General features: G+C 37.7%; 1 protein-coding gene across 1 annotated transcript in view; it reads right to left on the reverse strand.

The window, feature by feature from the left end:
- GPC5 (glypican 5) overlaps positions 1–20,608 on the reverse strand; it is a 654,600-nt gene extending 633,992 nt beyond the window's left edge. The window contains exons 1-2 of the mRNA XM_065678069.1: positions 20,440–20,608; positions 7,728–7,889 (exon numbers count right to left, since the gene is read on the reverse strand). Coding sequence (XP_065534141.1) covers positions 7,728–7,889; positions 20,440–20,608 — 331 coding nt within the window. The remainder of the gene's footprint in view (positions 1–7,727; positions 7,890–20,439) is intronic.
- Between the last annotated feature and the right edge of the window lie 214 nt (positions 20,609–20,822).

Raw genomic sequence — 20,822 nt, forward strand, 5'->3', positions numbered from 1 at the left:
AAGCTGAGTATCAAAGCACTATTTCAGACAGGGAAGCAAATCTGAAGTTAGAAGCAAGAATGAACCTGAGATCATGATTTTTATCTTTTTTTTTTTACTCTACTACCTTGTCTGTTCTGAATCTAATTCAAAAACTGTGACATTCCAGAAGAACAGCAATTTGAATTGCAGTTGTTTTACCTTTCCCCCCTCAGGCTCCAGTGACTACTCTGTAATGGTGTCTACTTTTAAAGTATACACACAGTTCATGTAAGTAAAAACTGTTACTATGGGTGTAGCAATTGAACTTAATTAACTGCATTTAAAATAGATTTATTTGATCTTATTTCCTTTGACCATTATGGAACTAAATGCCCATACCTCACAGGTAGACACTAGATGTGGGCTTCTGCAGTTAACACCTTCCCCTCTGGGAGGGTCATGCTGCAGTGTGTCACTAACCTTTTTTGTTCTTACACAGTTACCTTCTTTTCTCCCCACAGTTACCTTCATTTCTCCCCTTCTAACTTTGCACTATTTCATTTTCCACGTTCTTCGCTATATTGTCTCACAGTAACACAGCACAGAGAGAGGAAGGAAAATTCTTTAAAGCAAAGGGGTCACTTATCTGTTTCACAGTAAGGACTAAGTGCAGTGAGTGCAGGAAGGGCTATCTTTAAATCTTAAATTATAATAAATACTCAAGAAAACATTATCTTTAAAAGAAAACAGCAGGTTTATGATCACCACATCTAAAAGTAAGGAAAAAAGCCAGCTTAAGAGACCATTACATACAAAATTGAAATACTAAATGAAGAACTAAATCTTTCCCAAGGGGGTAACTGCTACAAAATTTCCTTAAATATCAGCTTCTACCTAATAACATAATAAAAGAGATGCCCTTGCATAAAAGAAGTTACAGATTTTAATCCTCTGCGCTGAAAGAAATGCTTAAATTAAATGGCTATGTGAATTTATTTTTAAAACAACCAGAATATGTCATGAGGAATCAAGTCCCTCATGGGACTGATCAAAATTGAATTTCCAGTTTCCTGTATTATACTGACAATCATTTACAATAAAATCAGAATGAGAAATGGAAATTGTCTGTGGGGACCACTAAGCCACGTAACAGCTTTAGTGTAACACAGTCACACAGCAGAAGGCAAATTAAAATGTACACAGAATTTTAATACGGTTGAACTAGACCTTACTTTGCTTACAGGATCCTTGCTCACAGCTTTTAAGTAACATATCAGGAGTGACAAAACTAAATACTTATTGATGATAATCAGGTATTTCACATCACCAGCAATGTGTTTAAAATAACATGAAGTTAAAACTGTGTTAGGCAAAAACAAGAAAATGAGCTTACAAACTACTTAAGTTGTTTAACTACTTAAAAGTTTAAAATTGCTATGACTTGATGGGAGCACAATGCAAAGCCATGACAGAACTTAAAATTTCTAGTCCCATTCTGTACATCTACAAACCTTGCAAACTATAACTACATTATCCCATTTTACAAATGAACAAAGATCTTGTAGTACAACTTAAAGAACAAGGAATACTTCAAATATTTAATTACTTTTAGAGATCTAACACTAAATAAATATATTCATGCATACATAATGCATTTTAGACAAGCACAGAACAAAGACATGCTATACCCCAAAAAAATTCTCAGCCATATAAGAAGCCTGATCATGAAGAATATCTATGCTATACTTTGCTAAAGTTTATCCCATTCAAAATAAGCAGCCAGCCCACAGCTATCACAATGGTGGTTAGTGGAGAGGAACACCCACTAGAGTTTTAGATGCAACTCTCTTCATTCTTCAAGGTAAGTTAGTTAATTGGTTCCCATTCAGCACCTAATTCCTTCTTTCTTAAGTCCTGGTGACTATGGAAAATCCACTGAAAAACAGAACTGATGGGATACAGACAACTGGGAGTACACCTAGCCGAAAGTTCATACATGCCTTGAGAAACAGCTGTTCAACTATGCCAGAGTAGTCTAAATTCATGGATTATATAAGCAATTAAAAATACTCAGTGGAGCAGTAGCATGCAACCTTCCTCTGTGGCAGATGAGTACCCTAACCACTGAACTAGAGAGCTAATTTTTCACTTTGCTTCTCCCGCAGTGAATATTAAGTAGTAATACAGACCAGAACAGCTGCAACAGGGAAGTCTAAAAGTTATCCACTGCAGAATAAATAAACCGGAAAACAGCCAACTCTCCTCAGCAATCTGCTGTATTCTTAGATACTATCAAAAAATTCTACATAAACAGCTACTGTGCATGTGCTGAACAGCTCTGCAGCTGATCTACAGTAAATCTGCAGCTTTCCATATTATGACCAGCTACGCATAAGCATTTTAAATGTACTTAAATAGCGAATATAAAACGGTCTCTTCTAGAACTGCAGGATCAGCAGATTTCTGTCTCAGCACTCCTCTAGTTCACACAGACCTAAGTTCAAGCCCTTAATGTAAGCAGAGATTTGCAGATTTATTAAAAATTGACACTACTTGTATCAATTGCTCTTTTAAGGCTCAAAGTACAGTTACCTACACCTGCTGACGACTTGTTCAATATCAGTAAAAGATTGTTTCGCTACCATTGTTAAAATGATTATGCCACCTACTTCATTACCTGACACAGACACACCTTTCTGCTTCATTCCAGAAGAACAGCAGAAAGAAAAGTAGATTATTATTTCGCACGTAAACAAGTTGCCACATGATAAGCAACGGGGAGAACAATAGATTTCACATTACTTGCAGATTTACTCACAGAATCACTTGCACATTTCCACCTCACTGATAGGAGGAAAGCAATTTGTTCTGAGCAGTAAGACAGCTTTCATTCACTTTAGGATAAAAGCAATCACCTCCAAGTAGCTGACAGGCTGGAAACTCAAATATTAACTGATTGCTCAGTAACCTGCTTCTGTTCCCAGACATTACTCATGCCCTTGAGCTATGTTAGACAGGGTGACTGTAAGGTTTCAGAGAGAAGAGAACTTTTGAAGGCTGTTAATTTGGTGTGTATAATATACACATTGGGGCACAGGTTCAGACACCTCAGTGCAGGTATCAAAGTATTTGAAATTTAACTAAGTGTTCAAGCTGTCATTACAGTCAACGGTAACACTGGGCTCAGTCTAACCATAGGTTTCTAGTGACATTTGACAAGCCCTTAGCTGTCTAGCAATAACTTCAGATTTTTTCTCCACAGGAACAAAATTCTCTTCCCAGGTTTTACTGTAGAGGGCTTTTTTGGGCAGATTTCCCTGTTTTATTCCCTATTACACATCACCTACCTTTTCAAGTACAGGTGTAGTTATTTACAGGAAAATTCAGTACTTGGTTTGTTAAAATTTTGCAATAATGTACTTTAATGTTTATTTGACAGTATGAAAGCATTGTTTTTTATATAGTACATGACAGAGTACAGATAACAACTTTCTTCAATGTAGCTGTCACTTCTTTTTTCTTTTTAGAAGATCTAGGGTGACCCATTTTTTAAAGTTACATGTTTAGATTTCAGAGCATGTTTTTCTCTAGTTTTAACAAATTGCCCACATCTCTCTTCAAGTAAACTACCCAAAACTGAACACAACTGGGTTGGGTTTGGTCTTTTTTCAAATTCTTAACAGGCAAAATAAAAAATACTAAGTGAAAACTTTTCCATGTGTACCTGGAAATCTTGGGAATCTAAACGGCTACAGAAAACACTATCTTTGAAACAACTGTAAACATTCATTCAAAACCAACTTTATACTATCTTCTTTCAAGCTCCTACATTTTGCCAGCTATCAGCTTCCCAAAATTCTCAGATTAAGCAGGAAGCAGACATCCACAGTTTTGTGAAAATGCAAACTTTCTATAGCCACTGCTCCCAAGAGAATAATGTTTTAAATTTGTACTTCACCGTTGTTTTTCTTTTATTTGTATGAGCACTACATAAACTATTCAAATTCTAAGTTAGCATATCTACACTGATCACTGTGCTACACAGACATAAACCAAAACAGTAGCAGTAGTTAGCTGGGCAGTAAAATAAGTAAGATTATGAAAAAGTCTTACTATTCACTGAGGATATGAGTCTGAACAGTGTACCTACATCAGCTTAATTGTAATTCAGGTATTACTGCAACTAGGGGAAATAATTAAGTGATGGAAAATAGACTGAGACAAGAATCTGTGAGCACAAGTTCATGCTAAAAAAGTACAACTTCAGAAAAGACCGATGTGGTCAAAACTATTTAAAGAAGCCCATTAAATCCCTATATATATGGCCCCAGGAATGCCTTCAACACAGCAGGTGTGTATGCAAGTGAGTATCTAAAAGATAAGAGTGAGATACAATGGAGGTAAATCCCTTCAGAATGATAAAATACTTGCCTGCAATACAGAAATAAATCTCAGGATTAATAATAAAATTTCAAATATTAATCTAAGTACCTATAGATTTCTGCACTTAGAACACCTCCTTAATGCTGCGTTTTATGTACAACATATGTATAGACATACTTCATCCAACTGTAAGTTATACTAGCATACTGTTTATCCTGCTTTTTTATTATAAAGGAATCAAAATAGCATCTGAATAGATGATTTCTGAAGTTAGTAAGATCTGTGTAACAGATTTGCTCCTTAGACCAACCAGCAGGTAAAATCATTTAATAACACATTATTATGCATTTAATAATGCATGAGCCAGAGACATTTTGAGACACTCATCCCTCAACATAACAACAGAGTGACAATCAGGTTTCTTAACCTGCCAACTCTTTTGACTTTTAATAGAATCATGCGATTTCATTTAATTTACATAAGTTGCGATTCACAGGTATTGGGGTTTTAGCTTATTTATATGACACTTAAAACATAAAGGATTATGGAACTGAGAAAGAAGAAAATGTTCTAATTTCAATGTTGCTCTTCACACTGTAGATGATCTAGAGGGCAATGTATCATTTGAATCCATAAGTGAGATACAGCAGCTCTTGCTGAAAGCTTCTGATCTTCAGACCATTCTTCAGAAAAAAACTTCACAAATGAAAAAGGACTGAGTAAGTGCCAGGGCAGATTTAGTTTTACAAGCATGAACAGCTATTCCGTTATTTCTTTTGGCTTACTGTTCTACCAGAGAAAGCAGCTAAGAAGGCTTTTTTCAGTGATATCCAGTGATAGGACAAGGGGCAATGGGTGTAAACTGGAGCATAGGAAGTTCCACGTTAACATCAGGAAGAACTTCTTTACTGTAAGAGTGACAGAGCACTGGAACAGGTTGCCCAGGGGGGTTGTGGAGTCTCCTACACTGGAGATACTCAAGGCCCGCCTGGACAAGTTCCTGTGTGATGTACTGTAGGTTACCCTGCTCTTGCGGGGGGGTTGGACTAGATGATCTTTTTAGGTCCCTTCCAACCCTTGGGATTCTGTGATTCTGTGATTCAACACGTTTTCTAGTTCATACAATTTATTTTAGCTACTGACTACAACTTTATCACATTTAAATGTAGTAATTGTACTGGGACCTCAAACATTCAAAACCCACCTGGATACATTCCTGTGTAACCTGCTCTAGGTGGCCCCGCCTTGGCAGGGAGGTTGGGCTATATGAGCTCCAGAGGATTCTGTGATTCTGTGAACAGTCTGATTTCACCTAATTCTGGTCTAGGATAAAGTGGACATGACACGATCTCTTATGCAGTAATTATTTCACAGGAAAACATGAAACTGCATCAGGAAAACCTGATTCAATATACTCTGCAAAGAAGGCACTAGAGTTTTCCTACACAGTAGGAAAAGTGTCAGGAAATGCTATACTGAAGAATGCAGTTTATTACCTCTTTCTTACAGAGGCACACTTGGCAACTCCACTGTTTTGATGACAGGTTGCCACATTCATAAATGATTCACAGTTCCGTATTTTTAAATCAGTTGTACAGTACTAGAGTTGCCAAATATAGCAGCATGAAGAAAAGTCCATTTGTTTTCAGACTCTACAACCTCATTATTATCCCTATATTTCTTACTCTACCAGACAGCTAACTTGTTCTGTGTCATACATTGCCACTTTTTAAAGGGTTATGAACTCTGTGCGGAAAAATAGTGAAATGGCACAGACCTGCTATTCTACTGCACAGAAAGGCACGGGTGTATCCCTGTCTGTCAGGGAGAGCTCACCTATGGGGCAGATATACACTGCACGCACTGGAAACACCCTGCTGAAGGAGCCCCTCAGGACTTAAAAGCAACAGAAATGTAGTTTCTGGATCTTAGCTTCACTTTACTTCACTTAAATGTTACTTAAATCCCATTCTTGTGAAGACTGAGAAATCTTGGGATTGCAAAACTATGTTATTAAATATCTAAGGTTTTTCTTGTGCATTCTTGGTTTGTTGTTTTTTCTAGGACTGGAGGAAAGGAAGAGGTGTTAAAACACCAAGGCAAAGAGTACAACCCTCACTTAAGAGGAGTACTGTTGCTTACTGAGCTCTACAGAGTCTACAGCCCTAGGTCAGCAGAGCAATACAACCTATTACACTATTATGGTAGAAAAAAAAAAAAAAAAAAAAAAAAAAAGATCTACAGAAGTTGAAAGGAAGAATGAGGGCAGAAGAGGAAAAAATTTCTTTCCACATTTTACCAATGATAATCCTGACACACATTGACAGCTGTGTTAGGCAGGCTAAATGGTGATACTCCCCCAGGGTAGGGAGCAACTGCAACTTGTTTTTAGCCTTAGACAGCCTAAATTCAAAACGGGAAGGTTTTAGGACCCCAGAGTCAATTTTGCTGTGCATTTTATGACCCTAGGCAGTTGGTTTTGTTCTGCTGATCATTTTAGCTTCACAGGTTAAAAACAAGAGAGTCACCAGAAGGACAACTTCTTAAGCCTTCACAAAGTTAACCATCCTATCCTGTCCAATCAAGTGGTCATTAAGGGCATTACAAATTAATAAACAAATGAGAAAACTGCAGGGCTTTGTCTTCAACACATGTGAACTCTACATCCCTCTCTATCACTCATATAATATAATCTCACATTGCCACTATTTCTCACATCTTCCCAGCTCCTAACCAATTTCTGCATTAATTTATGCCTTATTAATTCAGAAAAAAAATATTAGTATGCAGGGTAATTGCTAAAAGGCAATTCCACCAGCCCAAATAACTATTATTTTATCAGATAGCTTCCACATGTGCATTGGAATGACTGTCACGCAACTTCCAATGTTTTAAAAATTACTTTCAGAAACCCAGAAAATTTTTTAGACACTCAAAAACTTACAAAAGTAGATCCCAAAAATGAACCTCAAAACCAAACTACAAAAGTATTTCTATCAGAACAAGATAATGAACATGGTTGGTGGAAATACTGGAATAACAAAATCTCTCTTTTGAAGCACTCCAGGCAATAATTTCGCATTTTAGTATCACTGAAATTAAGCAAATTCAAGAGGAATGCCAAGTTAGTGGTTTACAATTCAAATCAGAACATCTTACTAAAAACATTTATTACTTTTTCTCAACTATCATTTTTTAAAGTCATGTATTCCAATAGCAGTTTCTAATCACCTGCATAATTTAATACTCCTCCTTTGAAAACATAAAAGCATAGGGAGAAACTGAAAATTAACAGATAACTTCTATTACATGCATAAAGTAATCAAAAATGAAAATCAAGAAAAGTATGAACAAGTTTGGAAACAAAAAGCAGGAAGCCTTACCTTGAAAAGCAGCTGCATTACGAGATATTAAAAATTTTAATGCAGCACTTGATGTTTGAAGCACTTGCTCTATATCTTGCTTTGCCGCAGCCTGGTATCTTTCTTCCATCTTCCTGGTACAGCATGTTGGATTTTTAGAAGCACAAACCTGGAGATCAGCCCCTAGAGAAAGAGATACTTTCATTGATTACTATGGAGCACAAGTATGCAATACACAAATACACAGCAAAAATTGGGGGGGGGGGGGGTGTCGTGGGTTTTTTTTTATATAGGTATTGACACATAAAAGAAATACCCAAAGCTTTAAAGACATCTGGTCTTGTTAAACAAGAAACAGAAGGGGATACTAACTAAAATTCTCTCGGAAGAGTACACTTACTACAGATAATTAATGACATATAAGATAATTTCCCTGACACTGTAAACTTATTCCAGCTGTGAATATTTCTAACTAATGTTGGTAAAATACTTAACCTTTTATTTCCCTTTCGCTAAACCTTTTAAATCTTTTTTTCCCCTGTTTTTCTCTGATAAATCTTTCTAAGGTAGTATGAATACAGTTAGGGAGAAGGGAGGCCTTACACATTTTGGACCCTAAATATTCCATTAGTTATCTTAAGTAAATTAGGTGTTTTAAATAACATATACCAGAAAGCTAAGAAAGAAAAATTAAGCTGAGTAGGAGCATTCTGGAAGAATGGTAAAATGTTTAAATATATTATATCAAATTCATGTCCCTTTATCCATTGAAGCAAATTTATGGAAGGGATTCCTGGCCCTGGATTTTCACTTCAGCTACATAGTGGGAAAAAAGTGCTATTGTTTATATAGAGCAATCCCAGTCCTGAAGCAGGAACCCATTGTGTCATATTTAGACACTAGAAAAGATTCAGAAGATTCCTTAGAAATCACATTTAGAAAAGCACAAGACTAGAATGAAATAGGCAAATTACATGAACCATAAAAAAAAAAAAAAAAAGGAATTTGCCCAAGACATGGATGAACACTTGTACAATACTCCACAGAAGGATTTTGACTCCCATGACAAATAAACAAATTTCCCTTGGTAATTACTGATAATACAGTCTCAGATTTGCTGAACATTTCTTTCTGGCATTGGTGGTTTCTATCTTCACAATTCCTGGTCCCCCCATCCAAAAGCAAGTTTGGAAGGAGAATACATTTGAATCGTCAGTATTAAATACTACAGAATTTCTCTTAATTTTTGAAGGGTCTTTTCTGCTTCAGGCTTTAGGTCATATGATGGAAGTTTTCAGGCAAAACTAATTCACTTAGTGAGGAGTGCTGCTCAGAAACTGATATAATTCCATACTCACTAAAGTCTGACTCTATACACACAAAAACAGTTTATTACCCATTGTAAAACTGTGTGCCTTGAAACAAATCCATTTCACAGACATAAACAGCAGTAAATATCACTATGTTAAATGAAAAGCAGCAGATACTTTAAGAAATCTGACTGCCACACAGGATTTACAAATCTGAGACTGCCTTCATGGTAGCGTGCAAATGTAAGAATGTAACCTCAGGATGTGAAAATGAACTAAGGCAAGTGATATCCCTCTAAATCTCTTTGAAGTGGTCTCCAGTAGCAGTTTAATACAATTAAGTACACCTACAAGCCACAGTCCAGGAAGCTGAACACCTTCACCAGCACAACCGAAAGCTAAAATTCTGTTCTAATGCAAGCATAAATCATTGAACTTCTGAGAATATTAAGAAATTTTATTTCATAAGTGTTATAACATAGATATAACATCTTTTGCTTCATACAGCTTGGTGGTTTTGAAGGCCATTTATCTTCATCATTTATTTAAAAATAGATTTTCCATGTTCTTCAGTATGTACACTTTCACACTTTACAAACTAAGTAATTTCTCCTGGCTAGCTGCCTTTACAAATCTCTTGCCATGTGAAAAATTTAATATTCCATTCTCTGACATTCCAATTTATCTGAGAAATTAAAATAAAGCTGCAAAATTAAGGTGGTCTATTGAATTACCTATATATTAGCTACTCTGGTATTTACGCTGTGCATGCCCAAGAAAGTGCTTAGCATCAGAGCCAGCCTTTAATAAAGTTCCTTGCCTGAAAGCAACATTAATAAGCATCTTACGATGATTTTTATTAGGAGTATTAAAAATACAGTTCACCAGTTGTCTACAACCTCAGAATCCATGTAACTGTCTATACACAACCTCCCCCTCCTCCACTGCATGTCCCTTGCTTCCCAAGCCAGATAGCAATCCTTTGACCCCACTGACTTCAACCTCCCAGTCCATACCAGCTCTCCAGAGTGAGGCCCCTCAAAGGGTCAAAAGAACAAATTAGTGATGCATGACTCAGATCCAGAAATGTAAGGATTAAAGCTGTGTTAATACTGCCTGTTCCAGGGGGGAGTTATGTTGCATGCACATGAAACAAATGCAGGTAATTCTAATGCAAAACATGTCTAAGTTGACACTGTTTAATGAAATAAACCACTCCAAGTTTCTATTAATCCTTTTAAATCCTCTTGCTCGTAATTAGATAGATTTGCTGTTATACTGAATACTAATTAACTTAAATATTAGCTACAGTAAATAAGAACTTTAAAATAACACACTGTTAAAACAGCAAGCAATAAACTGGACTAATATATCACCCACTTGCAAATAAATTAAAGGAATGATAAATAAACCTACAGCAGTATTTAATCATCATACCAGAGAGGTCAATTCACAGATATGACATGCAGTTCTCTCCGTTTTGGTGGGGGTTTTTTTTAACTCTCAAAGAGTTTATCATACCACAAATATCACGGTACAAGACAAGCCAAGGTATAGTCTGCAGCATGCCTGAAGCAACAGACCTGACAAACGTCAAGAGAAAAAATGTTCATATTGATAGCAATATTCACAGCATTGCATTACAACAGTCATTTTTCCTATTTGGTTACTGAGTATTATCTTCTGCTGGTAACAAAAATCAAATCACTACAGTCAAAAAGAGGCAGGGAGCTATCTAGTCATGTAACTGACACTGTAAATAGAGGAACTAAGTTGTTTGGACACATTTCAATACCATACCAATTTCAGATTTACTGTATTCTTTATTCCCCTGCATACGTTCTTTAGGCTCTTCTCTGGAAAGGAAAGGTTTTATTTACGTTTGATTATTTAAAAATAGATTTTTTTTCTAATTATTTCTAATTATCTGTGCCTACGATTTCTCTTTATTAACCTTCAAATAAATCAGCAGGGAGCTCATAAAGGAAGTATTAGGCATATAACCTGATCTATTAGTGTTTGTCTATTGGTCTCACACTCACAAATCAAGCAATTTTACAATTCTTTGCAGTACTTATATTTTCTTAAATCTCGACTTCTGTTGTTCCGGAAAAGTCTTTTATCTTCATAAAGAAGTTTCTAGCCAGCATAACTTACAAAAAAAGAGTGAAGGGCTGGACAGAGGTCACCCGTGATACTACAGATTTAAGACAGAGAGATATGTTTTAACCCACATGCATGAATTCTGAGGTGTCTGGTATACCATTATTAATACTGCTGCTCAAACTTACATACGGTAACTAACACAGCCATTAATTTAAGTACAGCTGAACTGGGGCTCTACAATTGAAATGTCCTATCAAGAGAATATTTTTGACCTATAAGATAGTCTCAAGAAATAAAAGCTGAACTGCTAGGCACAAATTCACCATTTTATCAATTCACCTAATCAGACTAATATCTGAATTAAATTATGAACTGCTATGTTCCTGAAACCTCCAGGGCTATTAGAAATCTTACTATATAATAGGTGTTAAATTCATGTCTCACCTTGCCCAAGGCCTGTCTTTGTTAAGAAAAATGCTCAGCACCTACTTAAGAGACCAACACAGAAGCTAACTCAGAACAACACTGAGCTTAGTTTTCCCTCAAAGCTGCTACTTAAGAGACCAACACAGAAGCTAATTCAGAACAACACTAAGCTTAGTTTCCCCTTAAAGCTGCATCAGTTTCATGGAGACAAGAACACCAAATTATTTCATTTCTAAATACCCAGAAGATAATCTACTGCTCTTATATTATTCTGAAGCGGTCTCTCTACTCTTTCTGCAATGTGCTCCTTCAGATTACCATTAGCGCCAAGATTCCTCATGATAGCTTTGGTTTCTTTTACCAGATGTTAGACATGCTTCTGTTGCTTCCAAGTTCACAAAGCAGCCTCAGAACCCCAATCTAACCATCTCATGTTCCTCTCTCTCATAAATATTTAAGATAATTATATATTTATTAAAAATACAAATATTTGCTAGCACAATTCTCAGTAATTTTCTTATTTCTTTATTTCGTACTTTTAAAGTTTAACATTACTAACTACCCCTATTTTCTTCTTAACCTCAGAAAATTTTAAGTACAATTATAACAGCCCAACAAATCTGAGCAAAAAACAGAGCAGCAGTCTGAACCAGAAATAAATGACAAAGAGGAAGATAAATTAATCTAGATTAATTTTACTAAGCATTGCCTACATTAGGACTTCCTTCTTCATAAGCAGAAAACATGATTACAAAGAAAACAGAACTATACAATATCACAGTGAAGACTGATGCACTCCACTACGCTTTTCACAACTAGTCTAGGATGCAGCCTTTCCTTGTCTCACTGAGTACTTGTGATAAGAAATTAACTCCTACAAACTTCAAAAATTTCCAAGACCTGCTCATGACAGCAGTATGATACTCCCATTTTGATGATATTATGTCTGTGAAGTTGCTATTGTGTCTGTGAAGTTGAAATTTCCCATTAGGACAAAAGGGCTTTCGATCATGAAATTTCTCCTAATTGCTTACAGAATTACTCACCAGTGCTTATATCCTGGCTGGTTGGTACACTCACTATAACATCTTTGTTTTCCACTCCCCACCCCAATCTTAATGCAGATGCTCTGAACCACATCATCACAATCAAACCTCTTCCTTAAGCGTAGTGTGACACCTTTACACTTCATACTACTCCAGACAATAGTACAGTGGATGAGAACTAAGATCTTCAATAAACTATTATTACACAGTCTGGATACCAAATCATTTAATAAATAAAAACAATTTCAAGAAGGTTAAAAAAGGAAAACTCCCAACTAGATATATTTTTCTTCTCCTACATCACTATACCCTTACAGTTTTCTGTTAAGTGACTTATTAGAAAGATATTATCCAATTTTCCAGATTATGGAAATCCCCTCAATACAACTACTCAATCTTCAGACTTCAACACAGCTTGTATATGAGCCCAAATATTAGGAGAAAAGGTACAACTCTTCCCAATGAAGCATATAGCTGTAGTGGGTTTGAGGAGGGTTTTGTTTCATTTTGTTTACAAAGTATTTAAAAACAGTGAAAAAACACCTCACTACTATGTATGTAAGATGATCTACCTTACCCTCCAAACCTCAGCAGATAGTAACTACATGTAAATGACCTCCTTCTGCTTGGAACTAAAAATAAAACTTGGCAAAGTGTGATCAAGTTCCCTCAAACACGATTAACATTGCTTTGCATACAGCATCATTTTAATCAATGGCATTGTTGTATAATAAACCATAATTTCATGATCAGAAGTGTGTAGCTGAGCTGTCAAATCAAGCAAAAATTAGAACTTGTGAGTACTATTCCTCATTCTTCTACTGACTTGACATATGTCTCTTTCGTAAGCGAAGAGCAGCTTCATTTCTAAGGAGCAATGATCTTTTTCATATGAGGTTCAGAAAAGCGGATCTTGCACAAAACCGTCATGTCATTTTACCAGTTAAGTACGACCTTTCAACTACATTTTAGTTATTAACAAATAATATACTCAGCATCTGCTCACATGCAGTTCCCTATGTATATAGGCACAGACATGCATAATACTTCTTTTGTATCAAAATTAAATAACCTAAAGATCAGCTTTATTACCCAAACTGTGCTTAGTATTTTAAACAAATGTTAGGCCCTAGCTTTCAAACCTTCTGCAGTTTGCCTCTTGTAAAGCAGTAGCAAATATGAAATTTTATCTAGGCTTATCATGGGTGTTAGTATAGCTTCAAAATGACATTTAGACTTTTAGCAAAACCCTAAAATAATAATTAATATTTGTTTATGGTTTCAGCTGACTCTTCAATATTCTTTATTCCCGTGATTTTATTGTTGGTTGTTTGTTGGTTTTTTTTAAGCAGAATATTTTTAATATGGATATTGTTCCCAACCATTAGGGAACTTTGTTTTATACTTTAAGAATAATCATGTACATATAAAATATATTTTAGTGACCTTTGTTTTATACTTTAAGAGTAATCATGTACATATAAAATACATTCTAGTGACCTACTTCTGTTTCAGCTCATTAAGCATGCAAAAGAATCGAACTGGCTAAAACTGAAAGGTTGCTCAAAATCCAGAGTGGTTTTGTAGTTAGTTGTTTCTTTATAAAGCTACACAACAAGCAACAGCTTGCGGATAATGTTTCAGAATAAGGCATGTAAACCAGCAAGTGAAACAGGTCATTTCATTTCAGTACAGCCAATGTTAAAACAAAAAAAAAAACCCAAACACTTATTTTCTGTGTTTTCACATGTAAAAATCTTCCTATCTTCCACAAGAACTGTTTTGTCAATAACTAATTATTTTAAGTACAGTAAGAAAATATTTTCTGCTCCAATAAGGAATACTGGCTCTTTTCAGTACCAAATTCTGAAGGCCCTATGCTGCAACCTATCTTTAAACAAGATCACATGACAACAAGAAGTGAACTAAGCCTGTAACAACTATATGTTAACATAAACAGTTACAGTATAGGAAAGGTTTTTACAACTGAAAACAGTCTAAATGGGTGGAGAAAAGACAGTTCAGCAAGAATAAAATGTAATTATTCTGAGGTACGGGTTTACCTATTTCCAGAAGACCTGGAACTGATTTCAAACTTTCATTCATGGTCTCAGCCATACAAATCCGTGTTTTCAGTACCTTGACATAAACAAGTGCTGACAGGATGAGGCCATTTATTGCCAGGAAGAGAAAATACCAGATGTGTGGTAAATTTCTGCCTGTCTACTTAGACAAATACTTCTGTAAGATCAAATCAAGAGACTGAAATATCCCAAAACAGACCTAGGATTGTCACAATAAACAGTCTTTTAAAAGCCAGCACTAAAATGCCATAGGACCTGAAGAAACAGGCAGGTTATTCAAATGAGCAGTTTATTGCAAAACAGATTTGCAACCTGTATCAGATGTTGAGTTCTTCTCATGCTTACCCTTTAATATCTGATCATTTTTGTTATAAGCACCACTCCAGACTTAGCATTAATCGCCATCATTATGATTGCTGTGAAGTACTTCAGCATTGCTAAGAGAGGTGGGGATCAGCCTCAAGCACCCATCCCTAACTGTCCATGCTTTTGAACTATCACCTTGCCTCTTTCTGCAGCTCTCTTCAGAAAGCACCAATATTTCTCACATGCACTTCTAGAGATGGTGCATTCTACACATTGCTATCAAAGGACACCATAGGCAACTCTGTCGTACAGATCTGGCTCCTTCCTAACATCCTCTAAGATCATCCTTCTACTAGCAGACAACCCCCCAACAAGGTACAGGCATCCCTCCATACAGCCATGCTACAGCTCATGGCACAAAACGTGTTCAAGTTACACTACATTCGCTGCCTGTGAAAAGCCTTCCTATTTTTAATATTGCTTGAATTGTGGGGTAAGGGAACCCTAAAAATCCATAATGCTTTGGCATTACAAGAGCATTGTTTTGGATCCAGAGAAAACGTGTGGGCAAAACCCATCGAGTGAGGGCAGTCTGTCCCTTCTACAGGATACCAGCCAGGCTGGACAGGGCTTTGAGCAAGGTGATCTTAATGTCCCTTCCAACCCAAACCATTTTATGATTCATTGCTGTGATTAAGCAATGTAGCCCTTCTGTTCCACTCAGCACGAGAAACAGGAGCTGGTCCCGTGTCCTCTATTTAGCAGTATGGACACCGCCTTTCAAGTCATCCCAGTCAGATCAAATCCTAAGACTATTGAGCACTGCTGACTTCCTAGAGGTATTGGAATATGGGAGATTGAGGTGGGGAACTTGCTATATAGCTGAGCCCATTTTTTGTTGGTTTTAATCTCAAAATGATTTAAGAATTATTTCACAGTGATCATTCTGTGGATCCAGTGGTGAAATACTGCTTACATTCAGGAAGCAAGGGTGTACATTCACACACACAAGAAATTATGTTATAAGCAAAAGTCCTTGCAAAAACAGATGTGATCTAATGAGTATCAGTAACTGATACGACAGAGCACTTTTGCCTCTGCTTAAGTCCTTTTAAGGAGATCAGTGAGTAAGTAGAGTAATAAGAAGTGCCCCTGCACACACCAAAAAAAAAAAAAAAAAAAAAAAAAGGAAGAAAAAAAATATATAAATTATTGATTTGACTTCAGGTAGAACCAAAATCCAAATTACCTGAATGTAAATTGTAGTGGAAACCCGTATTAAGATTCAAGCATGATCTCAGAGTTGTATCAAAGTAATCTGCTCTGGATTTTAAACTGACTTCTACTGTTACTTTAAGATGAATTAAAAAGAATATTTTAACTTGGATTAACAAAAACGTATCACACACCAACTTAGTTTCTAGATTATCTCATCCTTCAAGCACAGTTATTCTTCCTCAATTTTACACATAGCAATCCTTTATAAAAAAGTCTCACAATAAAACTTATACTAATCAGAGTTTTCATTCTTTTATGCTTGTTCTCACAACCACATCCATGGCATCCCAAAATTTGCTGAAAAGAAGCCTAGACTGATTCCTGAAAAAAAAAAAAAAAAAACGAACAAAAAAAAAAAAACCAACCTGCAGAGAACTAGAAAACTATCTCCAGCACTTTTTTCCACTTAATCTGCAATTGTTTGATTCTACAGTTCCAGCAAATGCAATAGTTTTCAATAAGACATGGAATTCAGCCTTCTGGTGCAAACAGAAGCCAGACGCCTCGTTCACTGATGTGCCTACTGGAAGCCCTTTGTCAGGAGGGCAAAAGTCACTGGTTTACTGTCCACCCTATTCTGCTGTTCTAAGTATTCTGAGAGAAGGAAACCAGAGCAGAAACCTTATTTGCAACCAAAAGAAGGAGAGTTGAAAGCTCCCATCTAATCTGTCTGAAATATGAGCTGATGAAATCAGCTAAAAGTTCTAGTTTTACTAGCATATACGGGGTAAAAAAGTGGAATTCTTCAAGGAAGAAGTTGCTTAGGTTACAATACCAGAAATTGAGCATAGGAAACAAATATATATATATATATAAAGAAGTGTTTTGCAGACAATTTTTTTTAACAATCCAATTCATATAGATCCACAAATATATTAAAAAAAAAAAACAAAAAAACCCTAAAGCAAACCTTTGAGGCTTTTTTATATTTAATTCATGTTTTGGTTATTTTTTGATTCTCCTTACAATAAAAAGGGTCTTTTAGGATTTTCAGTTATTGAGGTTTTACTGTACAGTCCCAACTTGTTGCACAGACACAGTCAGAAAAAAAAAAAAAAAAACCACACAACCAAGTAATTTTGCAACTAACATTTAAAATCAGTATGAAAGTGATAAATATTTCAATATAGCATGTGACGGATACTATAAAAAATCAGTGCTACAAAAGACACACAGTTAGTCAAGTTTCTTCATTGCTGGGGCGTCACAATACAAATCTTGGTTTTGATAAAGATACTCATTTATCTTTTATCCTCATATACTTTTATACTCATAATCATTTATCCTACACCATGTGAACGATAACAAAATCTCAAGATCCCTTTCATGCAAATATCTGGCATTTTACCATATGACAGCAGTATATATTAACTACAGCAGATATATTAACTACATGCAGTAGCAGCAAAACTAATTATATAAAACAATGTATAGTATTTTCAGCTAACATATATTCAAAGTACAGACACATGGCAGTCCCCAAATGAAAGTGAGTTACAATTTGCATGATTTACTGATCTAAGGCTGTTTAGTTTTTATTACCACTACGAAGAGGAAAAAAGACACTTGTCAATGCTAGTCTTTTATTTAACACATTCAACGGAAATTAGGCAAATATAAGCCAGCTTCTTCCCTATAATTTTACTGACTGTAGAGACTGTAGAGACTGTAGCCTTCGACTGTATACAAATCCATTCATCAACTAATATTCCCTCTCCTTTTCAGCTAGCGATCCTTCTCCACATAAAAGGTATGGTTCAGCTTAAGACATTTAAAGGAGGGTGTCCTTATACTAGCTAGGTCTAAGGTATCATTTAAATAAAGAAGTGTACACAATACACTAGGCAAAGGACCTACAGAGCTCACTCTGAAGTCAACACCTAACATTTACTAGCTGAGCAGCTCCCAGATGCCACTGGCTGCACTGACCATGCAGTGCAGGTACCCACAGGGAGTATGTGAGATGCCAAAGTTATCCTACCCCTTGCTCATTGCCTCTCCAGAAAGATGCAAGTCTCCCAGAGGTATCACATCTGCTGGCCCCATGGGGATATTCCAGAGAGTCTATGGAAACTCAAATAGCTCCAGATGCCTAAATTTAAGCAAACAAATTAAACCTTACAAAGGCAGCTTTGACACCTACAGAAAGTGTGTGTTACAAACACACTATGTGTTTCTAAGTGTCATCACAAAAGGTTTTAAAATACTTTTCACTTCTTGCCTCAAAAGATCAGTAGCAAAAGTGGCGTTTCTTTCCTCTTCATGTTATGTTTCCAGCCTATAATACCTTTAATCACACCCAAACCTCCTAAAAGACTCATTTAACCCCCATTTTTCTTGTCATTTCCAATCCTGGAGAGATTCTACTGTTCGCAATTATTTGTTTCGTGTACCTCTGACATCAAAGCTGCTCAGAGTGAGAACTCTGACACCTTCCTCGAGGGCTGGTTTTTTCCAGGGTGCCCACAGCAATGCAATTCCTTCATAGAGAGAAAGGCTGCTGACCACGCGGGTGTACTGCACCTCCTACTGACCGCTCCTTTCAGGGGCAGCAGCTGAGAAAGGAATTCTTTTATTACTCTTATAATTCAAAACGGGTTTTTGCTTCAGGAACAGGAAATACAGAAAAGTCAAAAGAAAAAATGAGTGGTGGTATAAAAATATTACAGCAGAAAGGAAATCAAAGAGCAGGGCAGAAGAGACATACATGAGGTACCACAGTTCTTTTCCCTTGAGATAACAGATTTCCTCCTTAACCCCAGTATACAAGTGAACATATTCTATTAAAATACATGACAATGGCAGGGAAAGTGTAATAGTTATGCCAGACTACAGAATGAGAAGAGCACAGATAAACTGACGGCGTTTCATTCATACCAATGTTATTGACACAACCAACCAGCTCAAAAGATTTAAACCAGTGAGAGGGCTCAGATTTCACTTTCCAGGCACCTTAATCTGCACAGTACCTGTCTAATCAGGCTTCCCAGTTAAAGTGTTGATTTTCTTTTTAGTGAAGACAATAATAAAATCTTTAGTTAAGCACAATGTAAGAAGACAATGCATGCTGTCAAATGTACTGGTAACCTAAATACAGCACTTGATTTGTAAACTGCACACAGCAACTATTATCTGTTATGTTTACAACTAAAGTCATTAAAAAGCTGTATTTTGTAGTGATTCCTTTAGAAATAATCACGGTATGCCTTAGCTCAACTTGCAGAGTTACTAGAAACTACACAGATTATGTTAAAAAAGAGACTACTGATATTTCAATATGGGGGGGATGGTAATTCAGCTTCCGTTGCATTGAGAAGACATTTTCGGCCAGGAAAGCATTGACTTACATTCTCTCGTCATCTAAAGATGCACACACTTTACAAATGTGTAAATAAAAAAAAAAATTATTTTCCAACCCTATATGGCTGACCATGAAAATATCAGCATTTTACTTTTGTGATCAGCACCACTGAAATCAACTGAGGTTCTCAAGAGGCTGGAAACACACACCAAATCTGAGAAGGTGCATCTTACTACACACGTGCTCAACGTCATTTGGTACCCGCTTAAAAATAAAGTTTGATTGTTGATTTAAAGGCGAAGACGTACGCAAACTGCCATTAAGACATTACTTTCCCGGACTTATTCACTTAGAACGACAGGCAGACATCTAGCAGGGAAAACGTGCGGATCCACCGCTTGCAGCGGTGTAAATCACTCTCATTTCACACAACAGTAACTCCATCAGCCCAAGGGGCATACCACCGGCTCTCCCCTTCCTTCAGGGTTTGCACTGGGGCACCGACGCAGTATCTGTGCCTGACCGCGGACATTTGAAAGCCGGGTGACATGCCGCCCCCCTCCCCGCCCCAGCCGAAGCTGCACAGCACGGAACAGGGCACCGGGGGGGAGGTTTAGGCAGGTGTCGGGTGCTCCACGTTTCGCAGAGCCCACACCCCACAGCAGCCTTTTCTCTCCTGAGTAAGGAGCCAGGCGCTCCCCGAAGTTCCGCCCGGATGCTCCCCGCCGCCACCCACTAACCACGGCCGACGGTCCCAAGTTCAGAGCCACCGCCCCGCGTCCGGGCAGCGCGTCCTCGGGCGAGCCAAGCTGCCGCCGCGGCATCCCCTGCCCCGCCGCTCCCTGCGCCCTCCGCCCCGCGCAAGTTGTCCCTCACCTGCCCGCGGGGACTCCGGGGCGTCCCGGAGGGGACCGAGCTGCCGCAGCTGGAAAACTTCCCGGACGGCCTGGCAGCTCTGCGGCGGCACCGCGCCCCCCGCAGCGGCGGCGCCCAGGAGCACGATGCCGAGCCTGAGGACGCCGATGCTGAGGCTCTTCCCCCCCATCGCCCGGCGGCCGCCTCAGGGAGCGCAACAGAGCCGCCGCCGAGCCGCCGCCGTCCGCTGACCTCCCGCCGGGACCCTCCCCCGGCCCAGCCCCCGCCAGCTGCCCCCGCGGACGAGGAGGGCTGCCCCGGGGCCGAGAAGGGGCGGGGGACGGCAGCGACGAAGCGCTGCCCACCGCCGCTGTCGCGGTGGCTCCACGCCGCCCCGCCGGGCT

This window comes from Lathamus discolor, chromosome 4 (assembly GCF_037157495.1).
Source record: "Lathamus discolor isolate bLatDis1 chromosome 4, bLatDis1.hap1, whole genome shotgun sequence".
NCBI lineage: Eukaryota > Metazoa > Chordata > Aves > Psittaciformes > Psittacidae > Lathamus > Lathamus discolor.